This window comes from Vanacampus margaritifer, chromosome 8 (assembly GCF_051991255.1).
Source record: "Vanacampus margaritifer isolate UIUO_Vmar chromosome 8, RoL_Vmar_1.0, whole genome shotgun sequence".
Lineage (NCBI taxonomy): Eukaryota > Metazoa > Chordata > Actinopteri > Syngnathiformes > Syngnathidae > Vanacampus > Vanacampus margaritifer.
Window position 1 is genome coordinate 20205118 of NC_135439.1, and position 19534 is coordinate 20224651.

A 19534-nucleotide genomic window follows, 5' to 3' on the forward strand; every position below is an offset into this window, starting at 1 on the left:
CCAAAGAAGCAAAACGTGCTGCCAATCACAGTTCATGTAAGGCTTCCCTTTTGCACAAAGAAGCCTTTGTTTTCTTGGATGCAGCAAATCTATCCATCTGAATGGACAAGTCTAGATTTGACTTCAGGTTATAAAGCCTTCCATGCATTCTTAATTCTATCCCACACATGCCAATTTCTGGGAAAACACACACTGATGGCCACTGACTCATGCTGTCAGAGTGGAAACAGAAGTTCCGCCTCCAGGAACATGCGTGGGCGGAGTAAAGATCTTGGGAAGACTTTCTTTTACATGCCTTGAATTCCCAGAGCACTTGTTTTCAGCCATGCTTGGGGATCGGACTTTCCTCGTCGCGGGCCTGCCTGTGTTCTGGAGAGTCCTACCGTGGGCTTGGGTCTGCTTTGTGCTTGCAGCTCAGGGGCAAGGAGCTCTGCTTGTTTCCCACAGAGAGGCTCATGTGGAGGTAATGCAGATATGTAATGCATGATATTGAAAATCCTAAGTTTTTATTTTATTTTGTATTATTTTTTAAACTTTTTGTCTTGTTCCTTAAATAAATGAATGTCAGTATTTACATTAGACCCCCCCACCCCCACCCCCCACCCCCAATCAATGCCTGGATGTCTTGTAAATCCTCAGAAAGAAAAGTTTTTGGCAGTGCACAGCTGTCAGAGTGCTGGTGGGGAGTAAAGTTAGAAGTCACAATTTAGTCAGAACATATTAAAAGCTATTTAAAATTGAGATTTGTGGCTTAACTGTGGTGGAGTTTATTGATTTTCTACCCCAACTAGCACTTATATAAGATTCAAAACACAGGATGTTTATTGTCGTGTGTTCCAGTCACATGAAATAACAGGAATAAAACGAGTCAGGCATATGTAAAACCCAGCAAACTTTGTTCAAAGGAGCACAGTGCAATTTGAAGATATGGTGAAGTTTAGTAGTATACAGTATGTGTAATATTGAGTCATACTAAAAAGACATTCTGGACACGTAAATATGTTTATATTGCATAACTATTAATTTATTCATCCATTGGCTCTATCAGGGATAAGTAACTGGTGGTGAGTGGGGTGGAGCACACCCAAACTGTGAGTGTGCCCTTGATTAAGATAAAAAATAAATAAATAAAAAATATAGACACGTTTCCTATACTACAGTTGACTCCAGCTTGTTTTCATGCATTGGGAGGGAACAAAAACATTTTGTAAATCATAAAAAAAAAAAATAATAAAAAATTATCATGGTATTGGAGGTTTAAAAGTGTTTTTTATTAATTTATTTTTTTAAGATTTACAAAAATGTTTCCCCTCCCAACCGCCACCCACCCATCCCCAATGTATTTCATTGGGCGTCAAACATAGACACATTTTTCCTACTTTTTTCCACGCTATAGTTTTTATTATTGATATTTGGTAATATCACCATTCACCACTAGATGGCAGGTATCGCTTGGTTGAATTTACACCGGGTCTTATACTGCCATAATAAGATAAGATAAGATAAGATCCACTGATTGTCACGTGAGTAAGCCGATTAATTTGGAGATTTGGAGTAACAAACATAGTGAATATTCAAATTTTGATTGAAGGCTGGATCTTTTTATTGTGCATGAGCATGAGTCATGAGACATGGACTATAATAAGATATTGTGATGTACAATTTTTGTCTGGAAGTGCATGGTCTTATGTGGTCATATGTGGCCCAGTACAAGTGCTGATGAAAAATTGTGGCCCACTCCATCTTTCCAGATGCCCATACCTGGTCGATAGAATAATCAATAGGTCAATAGGGGCACATATACATAGACCAATAGGCACTCCTATGTACAATTTAGAGTACAGGTATTCAAGTTACCTAACATACTGTACATGGTTTATGAATATGGCGGAAGCCAAATAAATTATATAAATACGGACAGAAAAATAATCTAAAAATGTCTTTTATTTGTGCAGCATTTACAGATATTATTTACAGGTATTCTGTTTAAGTTATTTACAGATAAACTGTCATTTCTATTATATACACTGGGTTGCCAATAGTGATCTGAACTGGGTCTGTAGCTGGACTATATATATCACGTCAGGCTATCAGGGGGTAAAAGACACACCCCAGGCGTGAAGCAGACACACTCAAACGAACCAACGCAACAACTTGGAGCAACATGTCACAGGTAAAATCATTTCAAATGGACTTTTAATCATTGAATATACACTGTTAGCATCGTTATCCCCGTCTGCTCTTCGGTCCATCCTAGCCAGACGAAGTGAAAAAGAAGAAGCGTCCACCCATGAAGGAGGAGGACCTGAAAGGAGCCCGCAGCAAACTGGGGTTGAAGGGTGAAGTCAAGAGTAAGACCTATGAGGTCATGGCGGAGTGTGGTAAGTCACACGGGTTGTTTCTTCCTCTCACGAACGTCATTCAAATGGTGTCACACATTCACAAACGTAGACTTTTCCTATTGCAACAAATCTACCAACAATGTTTCCTTCTAAATGTTATTACTTCTACCCAGGGGGGGATTTTTTCATCAGTGTGTGTTTGCTCATTTGTCCAAGCTTCCTCCAGCGGCACGCGAAGTTCAGTAGTTAACCACCCAGCCCTGCATGCTCCTGCCTCCCGCCAACGCATTTTGAGATATCAACACCGATTTACAGGATGGGTCAATATTATTCCAGATCAACACACGATGACATAGCGCCAAGGGCAAATCGAACAATGTGTGCCCCAAACCATAATCTAGTGCTCATCCATCATATATATTTAGCCCGATCGACCACATTGGGGCTTTCACAGCGCTGTTTATGTATGTTAAAATATAATTTTAACATTGTCTTTCTCATTTTTACAAAACTACTCACAACTGACACGGGATTATATATAGTACTGTATTGTTACAATACAAAGTAAATAATAGTCAAAGGGCATGGTGCTTGCTTCCATTACAACTCTGAAGTGAAGTTTATTTTAATTATTATTATAATTTTCGATATAAAACTGCAAGTTACAACATTTTCTTATATACTGTATGTTTCCCCCGATGCAATTTTGGTAAAAATATCAAATTGCAGATATATACCATAACACATACTAATGTTGAAATAACAATTGTCTCTGTCAGTTTTGTCTTGCTTTAAATGCAAAATGTTTTTTGAAAAAGTGGGAGGAAAAAAGCGCAATATTCATTAAAAGAAAAAAGAAAAGAAAAATGTTCCCTGATTTTTGACAAAAATTTACATTTAATTTTTAAATATTGCATCTCCCAGAAATTGTGGGTGCAAGGCCGAACGAAGTCTGTGTTGACACGATGGGAGTTTATTTAAACAGTTGCACTTTGCAATTCACGTTGGTGAATAAGCCAAATGTGCGTGACTCATATTGATGTGCTAATCAATGCCTAGAAGTAAATAAGTAACTTTTTTTCTGTTTATAGTTATTGTCTTTTTCTGGTTTACTTTAAACCATAAAATGAAGAACCTAAATCATGCACTGCAGACATAATACATTTTTAAACGTTATGAATAAACAACGTTTTTTCTACTTCATTTTTCAATTACCAATTCAACAAATTGGTAATGTGGCCCAAATGCCTAAAAAAACGGGGTTTTGTTTTCACTCGCGCATACGCAAATAGTACCCCGTGGCATTATGGGAAGGTATGCTAACTTTGTAGCATTTAGCCTACAAATACGTTTGAACGTAATTGCGAATATGTTCAAACATATTTGTGAGTACGTTTGAACGTATTTGGGAATATGTATGAACATATTTGCAAGTACGTTCTAACCCACCCAGCACCAGACACGTGTCCGTCCGTCTTAGACTTGATTAAGACCCAAAATAGATGTTGAAAACTGGGTCGTGTTATAACCCGTCCAATTTGGTCTAAATTTAGCGCAAAAATAGTCGTTCGAAATTGGGTAGTTTTTAGCCTATCAAATGCGGTCAAAATTTTGCCCAAAAATTATGTTGCTTGTCCAATGAGGTCCAAATTTACTTTAAATTGTTGAAGCTCTATCTGATTTGAAGAAGACGGATAATAGGAAATAGGATTAATTGCTGGGATCAAGTGAGAGTAATGGGTATAGGATTGCTGGTAGGCGGGAGAGTTCATACAATTTTCCAAATAGCCTCTTTGAAGGATGGAGGTACGGCAGCTGTGTTCGCCGGAAAGCGCATCCGTCCCCTAACAGTTTTGTTGCGCTAACACAAAAATTGAGATGCACGCGTTTTTACGCCGCGTACACGTGCGCCAATCTACGAAAAAACTATATGTTATTTTTCAGGAATAAATGCTTTTTGTTTGTTTGTTTTGTTTCTTTGTGTTTACAGCTACTGTCAAATATGGGATGGAAGGCCACAGAACAAGAAATTTATAATGCCATGGCTGACCATCTGAAACGTGCCGCTGCATGGTCTGGGGCTGCAGAGGCTTGTTATTTATTTATTGTTAGAAAAACAAAGCTAACTATTCGTTACCTGTAAAAGATAACCAGACCCCTGTTAATTAGTGAAAATAAAAGCCCCACCCACTATGAGGAATTATGGCCGTTCTTATTTGTTAAGTCTGTTAAATTGCACTAACTCTACAGCAGCAGCGAGACGAATTCAGCACAAGTGAGCACATGATTATATAATTAAACTATGGATAAAAATTCAAACAGTAACCTACTGCACTATGTGCTTGCATGTGTAGTGAAGCTTTATTTCATGTATAATAACTTGCAGCTTAGGTCACCACATTTTCCAAGTACTCTGGTTTGCCCAGCACTGTATATTGAACAATATTTAACGTATCTGGCAAAGCAAATGTGCTTGTACGCTTTAAATAAAACAGCAATGTGAGTCAACACACTCCAGATGCCAGGTGTATTTTTTATTTTCAAGCCCCAAAATGTCCACCTTCCGTCCTCCACCGCCATGGCTGTAAGTTAATTGGTCAACACTGTCTCCCGCCCCCTGGCCAGAGCACTTATGTTTCTCGGGTGGTGAAGTAACCCTGTGTTCAGTTGAGCTTTGGTCATGTCTGCAGCGTTGACTGTTGGACTAGTGCTGCTATGGGGCAGCGCCTGCCTGTGGCTGCCCAGCCCGGCTCAGGCAGATTTGGTCATCCCTGGACCAGATGGAGCTGCCGAGGTAATATTCTGACTTATGACATGTGAAACGGAGTTTTAGATGCAAGATTTGAAGAATTTTTGTGCCTTGGTCATCCCAGGAACGTTTTCTGAGTTCTACCCTCCATTTTTGTTTGCTGTGTTTGTTTTCATAGGAGGCAAGACGTCCTGCCAGGTCACTGCAGGTATTTGCCAGAAATGATTGCACAGCGGTACCTACTTAACTCATTCACTGCCATTGACAGCTATAGACATCAAAAATTTATTTGAACTATTTCTATGAGTTAATTTTTTTTTCCCACTTTTGTTAACAAGAGTATGAAAACCTAGATTTTTTCTTATTGTATTAGAACAGATATAAAATTTGTGATTAATCGTGAGTTAACTAGTGAAGTCATGCGATTAATTACGATTAAAGATTGTAATCGCCTGGCCCCCCTAATTTTTAATAATCTTTTCTTAAAAAAAAAAAAAGATTATTAAAAATTTAACAATTAGTATTTTTCTTTTATTTTTTTTATTTATTTATTTTTTTATTTTTTTGGGGAGATCTCAGTATTGATCATTTGAAATGTCATCATCATTGTTCTCCCTTTTTTTTTATTTTTTATTTTTTATGTGTGTTTGTGCGTGCGTGCGTGTGTGTGTGCGTGCGTGCGTGCGTGAGAAAGAAAAAAATAATAAGAAGAAGAATTCCCATACCGTTCACCTAAACCGAACACTTCAAAATCCAGCCAGAGTCGTGGGGCCGCCAGGAGACCCGAAGGGGGACCAAAGAAAAGAAAGAAAAGCGAAGCCCAGCACCGACCAGACACCACCCACCGGGCCACTAACCTTCACCAACCCCAGAGACATCTAAACTCCAACAAATCAGGGAAACCTCAAGGGCCCAAAGGAGAAACTGAGGAAAGGTAGAAAGGACAGACGAAGCAGAGTGAGATCCACAGACACCAGCCTCCACCGAATCAATGACCTGAGGGAGAAACAAATTGTGTCTGAGTCTCGATAGATGCTGGTGTGGTGGATCTAGCATGCATGAAAATCTCCACCAAAGAGGGGAGCCGTCGACCCCCGCCAGGACAGAGCAAGCGCAGTATTTTTCTTTTAAAGAAAAGATTATTAAAAATTAGGGACATCAGGCGAATAAAATTTTTAATCGTATGACTTCACTAGTTTCCTCACGATTAATCACAAATTTTATATCTGTTGTAAATGTATACCTTCATACTCTTGTTAACAAAACAAAAAAAAAGTTTAACTTATAGAAATAGTTCAAATGATTTTTTAAAAAGTCTATAGCTGTCAATGGCAATGAATGAGTTAATAGTGTAGACAAGCTTGTAGTCAAGTTACTTCACCACATTTTTTGGATACATTTTTAATAAACAAAAAATAGCACTGTGTTGTAAAATATAAAAACCTAATAAAACAGAATGTAAAGAAAATAAACGGGATTCAGCAGCTTTATTTATATAACGCATTGTGCTTTACATGATTAAAAATACATTTAAAAGCAAAACAAAGATCATTGTTTTTGTAAAGACATTTAAAATGAAATTACAGAAATAAAAGATAGTCTACTAAAATTACTAAAACCAAAAAACACACCCAGCTCAAGAAAACGATTGTGGAAAAAAAAGTCATTTAATGCTTTAAAAGAGCTCAATCATAAGCATTTAGGATAAATCTAGTGGATGTTGTAAAACATTTTAGAAAGAAGATCGGAAGACTTCCTGGTAACGTGCAGTACAGGCCAAAAGTTTGGACTCATCTTCTCATGCAATGCATTTTCTATATTTTCATGACTATTTACATTGTAGATTCTCACTGAAGGCATCAAAACTATGAATGAATATGTGGAGTTATGTACTTTAAAAAGATGACATAATTGAAAACATGTTTTTATATTCTAGTTTCTTCAAAATAGTCACTCTTTCCTCTGATGAGCTTCGAGTGGTTTAGCACTTAAAATGTGAACCATTGGCTTGCTTATCATAATGTGTAATTGTCTGTTCTTCTCTTACAGAAAAGAAGTACACAGGCTGTCACGGTGAGGAAAGGATCTGCTTGAATTCATATACTGTATTCTATTGTAGTGATGGATAGGCCTATTGATGTTAATTGTCACTAGCGTATTTACCACCAGGGTTGAGAGAGTTACTTTTAAAAAGTAATCCATCACAGTTACAAGTTACCGGCTAAAAAATGTAGTTAGTAACATAATCCAAGTGCCATAATATTATAGTAATGTAACTGGATTACTTTTGGATTACTCCAATATTGAGTATGCTCATGAAGACAAACTAAAAATAAATATCACCCCAATATATATTCTATACAATGTGCCCCTGCTATTTGCGGGTGATAGGGACCTGGGGTGACTACAAATAGCAAAAATCCTTGTGCAATTATAAAGCATGTAGGCGATTGATTGATTGATTGATTGATTGATTGATTGAAGGCCATATACTGTTTTCGAACTGTCACTGAAAGCAACCACACCTCACAGATAGATAGATAGATAGATAGATAGATAGATAGATAGATAGATAGATAGATAGATAGATAGATAGATAGATAGATAGATTCTCAGCTCAAACTTTCGCTCCGAGTAAGTTCCAGTGAATACCGGTCGCCATTTCCTCCTCTCGACATGTAGCAACGGTCCTACTCACGCGCGTGTGCACGCGCTCTCTCTCGCTCTGTCCCTCTCTCTCTCTCTCTATCTCTCGCTCTGTCTCTCTCTCGCCCTCTTTCGCACTCTCTCTCAACGTAGAAATTGTAATCCCTCAAAGTATTTTTTTTATAAATTTACCTGTAATCTGATAACATGTTTTTTCCTGTAACCGTAATGGAATACAGTTAGATTTTTTTTTTTTGCAATCTGATTACGTAACGGCGGTACATGTATTCCGTTACTCCCCATGCCTGTTTACCACCATGATCATTCCTAGCAGAATAACTCAAAACAACAGCACATCTTCCTGAAATTCTCATGTGAAATGTTTGACAGCAGTCCTATCGACAGAAAAACTGTCATCAGTTGGAGAGATTTTCCTTAATGATATTGATGGAATGCTCAAAAGGTTTTCACAATGCTTCCCTCTCTTCATCTCAGGTGGAGGTGCTTAGTGTGAAGGTGGACTGTGCTGTGACGTCTCGTTTTGCTCACACCGTCATGACCTCAACGGCTTTGAACAAAGCCAACGTCTCGCAGGAAATCTTCTTCGAAGTGGAGCTCCCAAAAACTGCCTTCATCACTAACTTCACCATGTAAGATCCCATGATGATATTTTAGAATAGGGGGGCCCAACTTAGTGTTGTTATGGTTGCTCTGAAAAACTGAAACCACATTCATATTTAACCACAAAGGGGTTTACCTAGTGGTGTGGCGGTATGCCAAAAATCCGTGTGCGGTATCCAACCTGGGTTTAAGGCAGAGGTGGGCATCGAGGGCCAGAGTCCTGCAGGTTTTGCAGGTTGCCTTTCTCCAACACAGCTGATATATGATCAGCTCATCAGCAAGCTCTGCATAAGCCTGATAATGATCCTGTTGAATCAGCTTGCGTTGGAAGTGAGAAACCTCCAAAAGCTGCAGGACTACGGCCCTCGAGGACCGAGATTGCCCACCTCTGGTTTAAGGTCATGCTTCAGTCCAGGAAAGGAACATAAAGCAAGACATAAAACTGCTTATCTGTTTGAAGAGATTTAATGTCAATTCTGACCTTGAGTTTGTCACTGTTCAATTGTCTTTCTTCACTTTTCTTAGGGACATTGATAGTCAAGTTTATGTCGGAGAAGTGAAGGAGAAAGAGAAAGCCAAGAAACAGTATCAGAAGGCGGTTTCTTCAGGACAGACTGCCGGGCTGGTCAAGTAAGTCGTCGACTGCTGGACTGGTCAAGTCAAATGAGATGTTTTCTGAATCATCTTCTCATAACTTCTTTTGTGCTTCTATCAAGAGCTTCTGGGAGGAAGATGGAAACGTTTTCAGTGTCTGTCAACATTGCAGCCAAAAGTAACGTCACTTTCGTTTTGACCCACGAGGAGCTCCTTCAGAGAAAACTGGGCCAGTATGAGATTCTGACCCGAGTAAAACCCAAACAACTTGTCCAGGAGTTCCAGGTTAATATCCACATTCATTTACCAATCTTGCAACTGGTGCTGAATGAAGTTTCACAATTTGCTCATGTATTTGAATCAGATTGTGACAAACATCTACGAGCCTCAAGGCATTTCTTACGTTGAAACCCATGCTACATTCCTCTCCAACGAGCTGCTTCCCCTGGTGGAGAAAACTGTCACAGAGAAGAAGGTACACTACAGCTTGGGAAGGGTTGCGAAATCCAGGTTTCTGGACTTGGATTGCCCAACCCTGATCTTGGGAACAACACTTGACAGTGAGAACAAGGAAGTGAACAATAACAAATAAAAAACACGTTACACATTATACTTTCTTAGGTGCACCTGGACTTCCTTATGATAAGCTCGAATTTAGATCATACAGCAATAGATTTAATTCTCTTAACATTTGCTGTAGTTTAGATTCACTTAAGGTGTTATTTTGTTTGTTTGTGTTGTTTGGGGGAGCGGGGTCATTATACATCCACGGTCGGAGTATTTGTATGACGTCAAGCTCACATCGTCGGGGTATACCTACATCCCATCTGACCGTTTAAACTTCACTCACTTGGCGGATGTCCGATACATACCAGAGTTGTACCCACATTTAAAAGAGGCCTAATTCCGGTCACAAGCTATCCGATTCTAAGTGTTTGTTCGGAATAGTCCTTTCAATTCAGCCTTTGTGTCTGTCAAACAATTTTATGAACATTACAAATGAAATAAACAAAATCAAGATCACAAACCCGCTATGTGAATGAGTTCCAAAATGCTTTCCATTTGCAAGTTGGTTGATTTGAAATTTGATCCTACTTCCAGGCACACATTGCTTTCTCACCAAGTCTGGATCAGCAGAGAAAATGTCCAGACTGTGATGGAACGCTGATTGATGGAGATTTTGTCGTCACATATGACGTGAATCGCGCAACGAGCCTCGGGGACATACAGGTCATCTGTGAAATTCTTATGATGAGATAGTTTGGATCGCCACGCTTGTCATTGGATTTATAGAGTTTTTCCGCCCTTCAGATTGTCAACGGATACTTTGTGCACTTCTTTGCACCACCCGGCCTGCCAAGAGTCCCAACAAATGTAGTGTTTGTCATTGATACGAGCGGCTCAATGGATGGAAATAAAATGCTCCAGGTAAGAGACTGTTGGAATTTTTTTGTCAGTGTACATTGTCAAGAGATTTCAATACCATACAGTACGGATACCCACACATAAACACAAGGAAGAAAGGAAATGATTTTAAAGTAATTTCTAAACAAAATATAATGATCATACAGAATATTTTGAGGAATGTAACATGTCAGTTTTGACCCAGCTGAAGTTGAGGTCTTAAAGGTAATGCCTACTTCTCTAATTGTGAGTAGCAGCTTGTTCCATTTGGATGAATCTCCGAATAAAACTCGATCCACATGTTATTTTAACCAGCAGGATAGTTAAAGCTGAGTTACTAGATTTATCATCACAATAATAATAATAATTAGTATTATTATACAAAAAAAGAGGACACTCAGACTGACCTCGAGATACTTGATGCTCAGATACAGGATGCCATACATTCAAACAATTTTAACATATGTCTCCTCTGTATAGGTAGAAAGTAAAACAAAAAACATTACTCTCTTTTGAAGTCTTACATTTTTTGCTCCGAAATCTTTTTTTTTTTTTTTTACTTTGAGCGGGGTTCGTACCCATCGCCTCCGATGCGGCAGCTCAAGACTTGCCACTCAGCTAAAGTTCTGGGCCACCGTCAGCCAGTGCGCAGTCTGCCAGCCACAGTAAACGTTGCAGTGATTTCTGCCTCCCATTTGCCGCACAGCAAAAAACGGACAATTTCAAACCCGCCCGGATGCCCGGAAAGAATGTAATAAAGTGAATATTTCTCTGTAAAACAGCCTATTTCCTCACATAAACAAGCTAATAGCTAAGCTAAATAGCAATGCCAAACACAATTTAAAGTGAAACAGACATTTAATCGAAGCACATCCACAAAGTCAATCTTCCCTTTTGCACCATTCTTTGTGAAAAGTACCAATAATTCTTTGTCCCTTACTTTGCTGAACATCCAGTAGCTAAGGCGTTGGTCTCCCATCGTTCAAAAGACGGCGTTTTCCCTCAAAAGAAAGCCGTGAAAATAGTTTTATATTCTCCAGAGTGGCGTCATCTTACCGCTTTGCAGTGCACTAAGTGTGTTTTGAATTCACAAATACGTTCGCATAGGAATAATACAGCAACGTAAAATGGCTGCGTAGCGATCTACCTATTTGCGTACAGGACTTTTTTACTGAGAAACTGACTACGCATGTGCGAACTCACAGCGCTACGTGTATGGGGCTGGGAAAAGCACATTAGCAGTGTACCTTCAGGAGGATCATTTTTGCAATATTTTTGCCTGCAGGCCAGACAAAGTAATGAGCCATTTTTAATTGAGGTATGAAAAACACCAAACGTTGTCACTTTTAAACCTATAGGTAGTATAGGCTTTCTGAAATGAAATAAATAATTACAATAAATAGAAAAAGGCAAATAGTTTCAACTTTCATTTCACCCTCGGGTAGGCAGTGCCTACCTTGCCTATCCAGACTGCACGCCACTGGAATTAACCATAGTGAAGAGAATAAAAGCACTGATCAGTTGGTGGTAATTCTGCATGTTCAAAACATGATGTGTGAGTGGTGGAGCCCTCAAGCTTGGAAAGTCTGAAGTTATTGATGAGCAGATGCTTACCCTCCAGACCCAAAAAGCAATGCGAGCCATCCTTCAAGATCTGAAAGAGGATGACCATTTTGCCATCGTCGAATTTGATCATGAGGTCAATTGTTGGAGACAAACACTAACCAAAGCGACAAAGGAGAACGTGACTCAAGCCATACAATTTGTCAATCAGTTGAGCGCAGAAGGAGGTAAACCAAAGAACCACAATTTTATAAACCTGCAAATGCTTTTCTTATTGCATGTTGTCTTTCTAGGCACTGACATAAATAGTCCATTGTTAAGAAGTGTAAAACTGCTGCTGGAAGACAGAGCAGAGAAGAGGATCCCAGAGAGAAGCATTGACATGATCCTTTTACTCACTGACGGAATGGCCTTTTCTGGTGAGTATGCACTTTTGTGTCTTCATTGGGGTGGAACGGTCTGCATTTGCTGCTGTCTCAGTCGAAGGGTTATGTTTTTTTTTTTTTTTTAATAATAATGTATAATAATTTTGTAATAATGCTTTGTCTTCTGAAGGTGAGACCAATCCGAAAAAGATCCAGGACAATATGGTTTCTGCGAATGGTTGAAACACAACTCTGTTCAGTCTTGGATTTGGAAATGATGTGAACTATAACTTCTTGAATGTGCTGAGTCAAAGAAACAAGGGACTGGCTCGTAGAATCTTTGAGGGCTCAGATGTGGTTCTTCAATTGAAGGTGGGGAATTCAGGCTATCCATTCTTTTTCCACTATTAGAATAAGTAAAGCTAAGGGCTAATATTCTAAATGTGGTAACAAATTACAAAAATGTACCAACACAGCATCAACATAATTTTGTTTGGCTTTCAAATTGAATTTCACCATATTGTGTTGCAGCCAGTACAGACACGTGTGTACTGTTTGTTGTACATTTATTTTTTTATTATTTTTACAATTCCACAATGGCATCACATATCCACAAAGTCAAAGAAAAAGAAAAGCACACATCCATCCTGTCTTGCACATGTCCTTATTGGTGTCACGGGTTAGCTGGAGCCTATCCCATCCGACTTTGGACTCGAGGTGGCATGCTAGTCCCTGGACTGGTCACCAGAGGTGGGTAGAGTTAGCCAACAATTGTACTCAAGAGTAGCGTTACTTCAAAAATATTATTACTCAAGTAAAAGTAAAAAAGTAGTCTCTGAAAAGAATACTCAAGTACTGAGTAACAGCTTGAACATAAAGACTGATTTTTTTAAAACAATCTCATCAGACAGACACAAACATACAATTATGTGCAAATTCTGGCATCTTCAAATCATAAAATGCCCCCCCCCAAAAAAAACTTTTTAAGCTTGAACAACAGTGCAAGCAGACACGTTAGCCCAAGCATGCTAACAAATTGTGGCATAACTCGCTCGGCGCTGCCTCCCAGTCTAATCACCATAGGTGGCAGTTTCTTAAAGCGAAAGCACCAAGACGTCATCTTTCAGTTGACTCTTTCAGGTCCTCGTCATGCCTGCCAGTCCTCAACCAGGGCTGCATTTCCTGTATGTAACCAATGTCTGCGGAAATGCTCCCACACAGTCAGTCAAGCAGAACACTTACCGAAGTCGCACTACAACATTTACAGATTTTGGAGCTCGGCGCACACATAAGGCGCATCTCATTATTAGACAGGCTGTCAATTTCTGAGAAGATGTAAGACTTTTAAGTGTGCAAGGCCGTAAAAATCTAATGTATGAAATGGGGGTATACGACTCTAATGTAGCCCAATATAGCGAAGTAAGAGGGGCATTTCTTCTTCTCGCATCTACTCAAAAGTAAAAAGTATTGTGTAGTAAAACTACTCTTAGAAGTACTTTAAAAAAGTTACTCAAGTAAATGTAATGGAGTAAATGTAACTTGTTACTACCCACCTCTGCTGGTCACCCAATAAGACAATATTTGGAAAATAGCAATAAATAATAATTACAGCTGTTTTCACCAGCAGTATCTTTTAGGGTCTGACTACAGCCATGAGCAGCAGACACATTAAAATCTCGTTTGGTTGTCTTGATGTCTGTCTGAATTCATTCCAGGGTTTCTATGAGGAGGTGTCAAGTCCACTGCTTTCCGAAGTGGATTTACGTTACCCTGACAACGCGGTGGACTTCCTGACCACCAACTACTTTAGCCAGTTGTTTAATGGGTCTGAGATTGTGGTGGCTGGTCGGCTGGTGGACAATAACCTGGACAACTTCCTAGTGGAAGTGTTTGCCCAGGGGGTGAGACCATTTGACTTTTGTTGACCTTTCCACCAAACTGAGGACTTCAGTCCGCTTTGCCTATATTCCATATCAAGATGTCCTAAATTGTTTTCCTGCCCTATAGTTTGAGGAGAACTTCCAGGTGCAGGGCCAGACCAGCGCTCTGGATTGGGGCACCATTTACCCGGATGAAGAGTACATCTTTGGGGGGTTCACTGAGCGTCTATGGGCTTACCTTAATATCCAGCAGCTGCTGGATAAAAGGTCAGTCAATTAGCTCTTCTGTTTTCTTTTTGTTGTTGAAGTTAAAGAAGTTTAGTACGGTCCAGGTTTTGATTTCCTCCAGACAGGACGAAAGTGGCCTTAAGCAAATACAATGAAAACAGCAGGGGCTCCAAAATGGAACCCTGTGGAACACCAGACGACAGTGGTGCAGAGTGGGACTCTGAGCACCCAACAACTAACACAAGTCATGCCTGCCCAATAAGATCTAAACTACTCTGGAATGCGAATGCCCAACTGGTGCTGCAAACCAACCAACATAATGCTGTGGTCCGATGTATTAAACACTGCAGTCAGAACCAACAAAACAAAACACACATAGTCTCCAGTGTCATTTGCCAGGAGGAAGTCATTAAAAACTCTGGACCGACTCTGTTCTATGCAGCATCTTAAAACCTGGATGGAAAACCTCCATGACATGTCCAGCTCTGACCAGTCCATTTTGTACCCTGAATTCTCGCCTTAAGTCAGCTGGGATAGGCCCCAGCTCTCCCCATTACCTATTGAGGATAAGTGGCATAGAAAATGGATGGATGAATAATGTCAGTGTTCTTTCTTACAGCATGATTGGTAGCCAGGATGAGAAAGCAAATGCCACAGCCAAGGCCTTGGACATGTCCCTACAATACAGTTTTGTCACGCCGCTCACCTCCATGGTGGTCACCAAGCCTGAGACTGATGATGGCCCAGGCAGCCCCCTCATTGCTGATAAACTGACAGAGGGTATGACATGGATCTTTGTAGTGATCTGATGGTGTCAACTCCATCCAAGTTCTCTTTGACTCATTTTTCCAGTTAAATTATACTGCTTATATTTCCTTTTAAATTCCTTTAAAAAATGTGTTGAAATCACTGAATGGGCTTTGATTAATTGAATCATAAAAGTTTCGCAACTGTAATTGCGCTCAAACTTTTCTCCAAAAATGCGCCAATTTATTTTCCCTCCTTTTTCTCTGACAGAGGAAAGACAACAGGCAGAGCGGCACAGTAAGACAGATTTTTTTCTTAACAGATAATGTGTATTTAAAGTTGTATATTTCTGGAAAGAATTAATGATAATGGACCAGCATTTTTTTTCTGGGATGTTGTACAGGACCTTATTACAATTCAGCCCCAGCCAGTCCTTACCCAAGTTATACTGGCGCCATCTCACCCTCATATTTTGGTAAGTACTCTCAATGTTTAATATACATTGTCTTTTGGCCTACTACACATTAATACAAAAGAAAATCCACTTTTGATATGTATAATTTGATTTCTAATTGTTTGCAGTTGATGGCGATCCCCATTTCATCATAGAGCTCCCAGACAGAGATGATGCCCTGTGCTTCAACATCAATGACAAACCAGGAACTATTTACAACCTTGTTAAAGACACAAAGTCAGGTCAAATCAAGTTCTCATTCATACCATATGTGGAAAAATATCATTCCTAATGCAAATCATACAGATTAATTATTTTTCATGAGGAGCAAAGGCCAAGATTGTTGACCTTCTCACTCACCTCACATACCCTCCTCGTCATTCTTGTCCCACTCAACTATAACCTGCAGTCTAATGCTGACAATGGTAACTAACTGTTGTTTTTGCATTCATTAGGTATTTTGGTGAATGGCCAGATCATAGGAGACAAGCAAATTCCTCCGGATGGTAAAATCTACACCTACTTTTGGCGTTTTGGCATAATTCACCAACATTTAGGGGTGAGAATGGAGGTGAGCACCAAAAACGTCTTAGTGCTCCAAGATGGCAATCGGGTCAGGTTGCAGTGGTCCAACACAACTTCCCTCAAAGGAGACAGGTGAGTGTTTGTTCATGGGTCAATAGCACTGTAAAAAGCTTCTGTTGTCCTCATCTGAATCACGTCATGCAGTCATCATGAAAATGTAGTGGAGTAATGAAACTCAATGGTATTATTTATTATAAGTGGCCCAACATTTTCATTTTCACACATACAGTATCAGGGACGTGATGGCCATCGGGAAGTTCGGCAGAACTCCCGTATGGCCTGTCCATTGCAGGTCGAAATTGTCGCACATCAGGGATATTCTCAAGGTTAACATATCCGCTCGGTCATAGTGAAGTGATATAAAAACCTTCAAACATTCAAAATATAGAGTATTTGTTAAACACAGCTTGCTACATGTATCATGTTGTTAACTGAAGGTTCACCTTTTAGCTCATTAAACGCTAATATGTCAAAAAACTAAATAAAAATAAAAATATGTCTACTACATTTCAAAGGGTGATATTGACTTATGATGACCAGTGTTGGGAATAACGGCGTTTAAATGAACAGTGTTAGGTAACTCTGTTGTTTTTTTTTTCATAAACAGACAAATCTTACTCTCCCCATATTTGAAAACGCAGTTATCGTTATTGTATGTGAAATGTGTTAATTTGCAATTCCTTTATTAGTTTCAAGGCTCGAAGTAAGCTACAAGACATTGTACGGTCGTGTTGCTCTTTTGCGGAACTCTTGCTCTGAAAATTTGCGCACAGTTAGAGGCACTGTTGTTGTCGGGGCTCGTCACAATAAAAGTGTCTTGACAGCTGAACTGTGTAGTGACTTTTAATTTGGAGGTGCTGCGGGAAGCGTGTCACGACGTGTCTTCCTTCTTTAAGGCTTAGCATTTTAGCAAAGAGTCCACGTTCCTCGCCTGGAAGTCATCGGGTTTGACAACTTTGACAAGAGTGACATTAATCAAAATAACAGGAAAGATTTGTGCACAATTATATAACCTTTGTATGTGAATGATGTAAGCCTAAAGTTGGGCAGTTGTCTGACGAAAATCAATCATTAAACATGTCTAAATGTGTAGAATTACAAACTGAAGATATATCACCATACTCTCTTAATTGAAAGTGTACAAAAGTTTTTCAGAGAGATCAAGTGGAAGCTGATGATTTTGAGGAGTAAATGGAGTAGTATGGCCTAGTTATGGCAATGATTTTGGCCATGATAGTATTAAGCACTGCATATTTCATAGCAGTGGCGATTTCTTTTATACTGTAAATTATTGATTATTTTAGCCCGCAACAATCATAAAAAATGCCCGGGAAATCCTGGAGGGACTAGCTAGGACTGTCTACAAATTACCTAGAGATGACATATGTGCCACAAATCACCTTATGTCCAGTAATTATTTTATTATTATTATTATTATTATGTTTGCTGTAGTAATTGGCACCACTGTAAATTTAATGAATTATTATTATTATTATTATTATTATATGATATGTCATTACGGAGTAAGGCATTTGTGTGAAATAAATGAAAACACCCTGTATAGTTGGACATAATTAAAATTTCTTATACAAAAATATAATAATAATAATAAGAAGAAGAAGAAGAAGAAGAAGAAGAATATTGAAAACAAAATCAAAATTATTGAATATATTAAAAAAAAATAATAATAGTTACTTTGCCTGGTAACGAGTTACTTTTATTATGAAGTAATTCAATTACTAACTTTTTTAAGCAAGTAGCGAATAACTATAACTAATTACTTTTTTAACGTAACCTTCCCAACACTGATGATGACTGAGACGTCATCTGCCATCATGTCCCTTCTCCCTACTTTACTCGTCTCTCCTTTCTTTCTAGCATGGATATTCTCTTGACCAAGGATCGCAGCCTGACAGTAACTCTCAAAGATTCTGTCAAGTTTGTGATCTTGCTACACAAAGTGTGGAAGAACCACCCGTACCACCGGGATTATTTGGGCTTCTACACACTGGACACCCACCTCCTGTCACCTTCTGTTCACGGTCTGCTAGGTATAACCACACATGCACTCCATCCATCCATCCATCCATCTTCTACTGCTTATCCGAGGTTGTATCGCGGGGGCAGCAGCTTTAGGAGGGATGCCCAGACTTCCCTTCCCTCGACTTCCCGACGGACCCTCCTCTCCAGCACCCCTGAATAGACCTTACCAGAGAAACTGAGGAGTGTGATCCTTCTGTAGTTGGAACACACCCTCCGGTCCCCCTTCTTAAAAAGTAGACCACCACCCCGGCCTGCCAATTCAGAGGCACTGTCCCCAATGTCCACGCAATGTTGTAGAGGCGTGTCAACCACGACCGCCCAACAACATCAAGAGCCTTTAGGAGCTCCGAGTGGATCTCATCCACCCCCGGGGCTTTGCCACCGAGGAGCCTTCCAACCACCTCAGGGACTTCAAACGCCGAGATAGGAGAGCCCACCTCAGGGTCCCGAGACTCTGCTTCCTCAGCGGAAGACGTGTCGGTGGAATTGAGGAGGACTTCGAAGTACTTTGCCCATCGTCTCACGACGTCCCGAGTCGAGCTTAGCAGCACCCCATCTCCACTATACACGGTGTTGATGGTGCACCCCTATCCCCTCCTGAGACGCCGGAGGGTGGACCAGAATTTCCGCCAAGTTCTGGTCCACGCATGCACCCATCAAGTCAATACAGCGGAACCTCCAAAATTTAACGCGAGAGGGTTGCGCAATCAGGACTATGTGTAAAAACCTCAAATGTGACAAAAGCACCAAAAGCTTCAGAATATACAGTACTTTTAATGATCTTACATTGGTGGCTCGTTTTTCAGGTCAGTTCTATCACGGGATTGAATACGAGGTCTCAAACCTGCGTCCAGGAGAAGTTCCAGAGAAACCAGATGCAACCATGTACGCCAAGGGACATGAGCTCAACGTGACCAGGTAAGACATCAGTGGTGTTTTAAAATAAGCGGCGTTGTTTCAGCATTTGTTCAATGCAACGTGTTCCTGATTCACAGGGGCTGGCAAAGAGACTTCAGAAGAGATGTGAAGAATGGAGAAAATGTTCCCTGCTGGTTCATTCATAATAATGGGACAGGGATCATTGACGGAGATGCCTCGGATTACATTGTCTCTGGCCTCTTTAAAACTGTTTAGAAACCAAACCTTCTAATTATGATTGTGTCTTGATCTACAATGACAAAACATAACATACATGCGTGAAATAAAAAAAAAAATTTCAACAGTTTTGATTTTTTTTTACATTATCAAGCAAGCAAGCAATCATAATCAAGTTTTATTATCATTCCTTTGTATACAGGATGGAATGTCTGGAT

The 19534-nt window shown here is 39.7% G+C and overlaps 1 protein-coding gene across 1 annotated transcript; it reads left to right on the top strand.

The window, feature by feature from the left end:
- Positions 1 to 333: 333 nt before the first annotated feature.
- On the top strand, positions 334 to 19441 carry LOC144056961 (inter-alpha-trypsin inhibitor heavy chain H3-like). Its single transcript, XM_077574128.1, is given in 25 exon segments — positions 334 to 463; positions 2087 to 2173; positions 2258 to 2381; positions 5033 to 5136; positions 5270 to 5299; positions 7141 to 7164; positions 8233 to 8387; positions 8884 to 8988; positions 9075 to 9237; positions 9317 to 9427; positions 10054 to 10182; positions 10264 to 10380; positions 11978 to 12146; positions 12213 to 12338; positions 12475 to 12656; positions 14000 to 14185; positions 14292 to 14431; positions 15012 to 15172; positions 15410 to 15436; positions 15543 to 15614; positions 15722 to 15835; positions 16049 to 16250; positions 18057 to 18229; positions 19028 to 19139; positions 19217 to 19441. Coding segments are annotated over 24 exon segments (2874 nt in total). The 5' UTR covers positions 334 to 463; positions 2087 to 2164; the 3' UTR covers positions 19356 to 19441.
- The last annotated feature ends 93 nt before the right edge of the window (positions 19442 to 19534 follow it).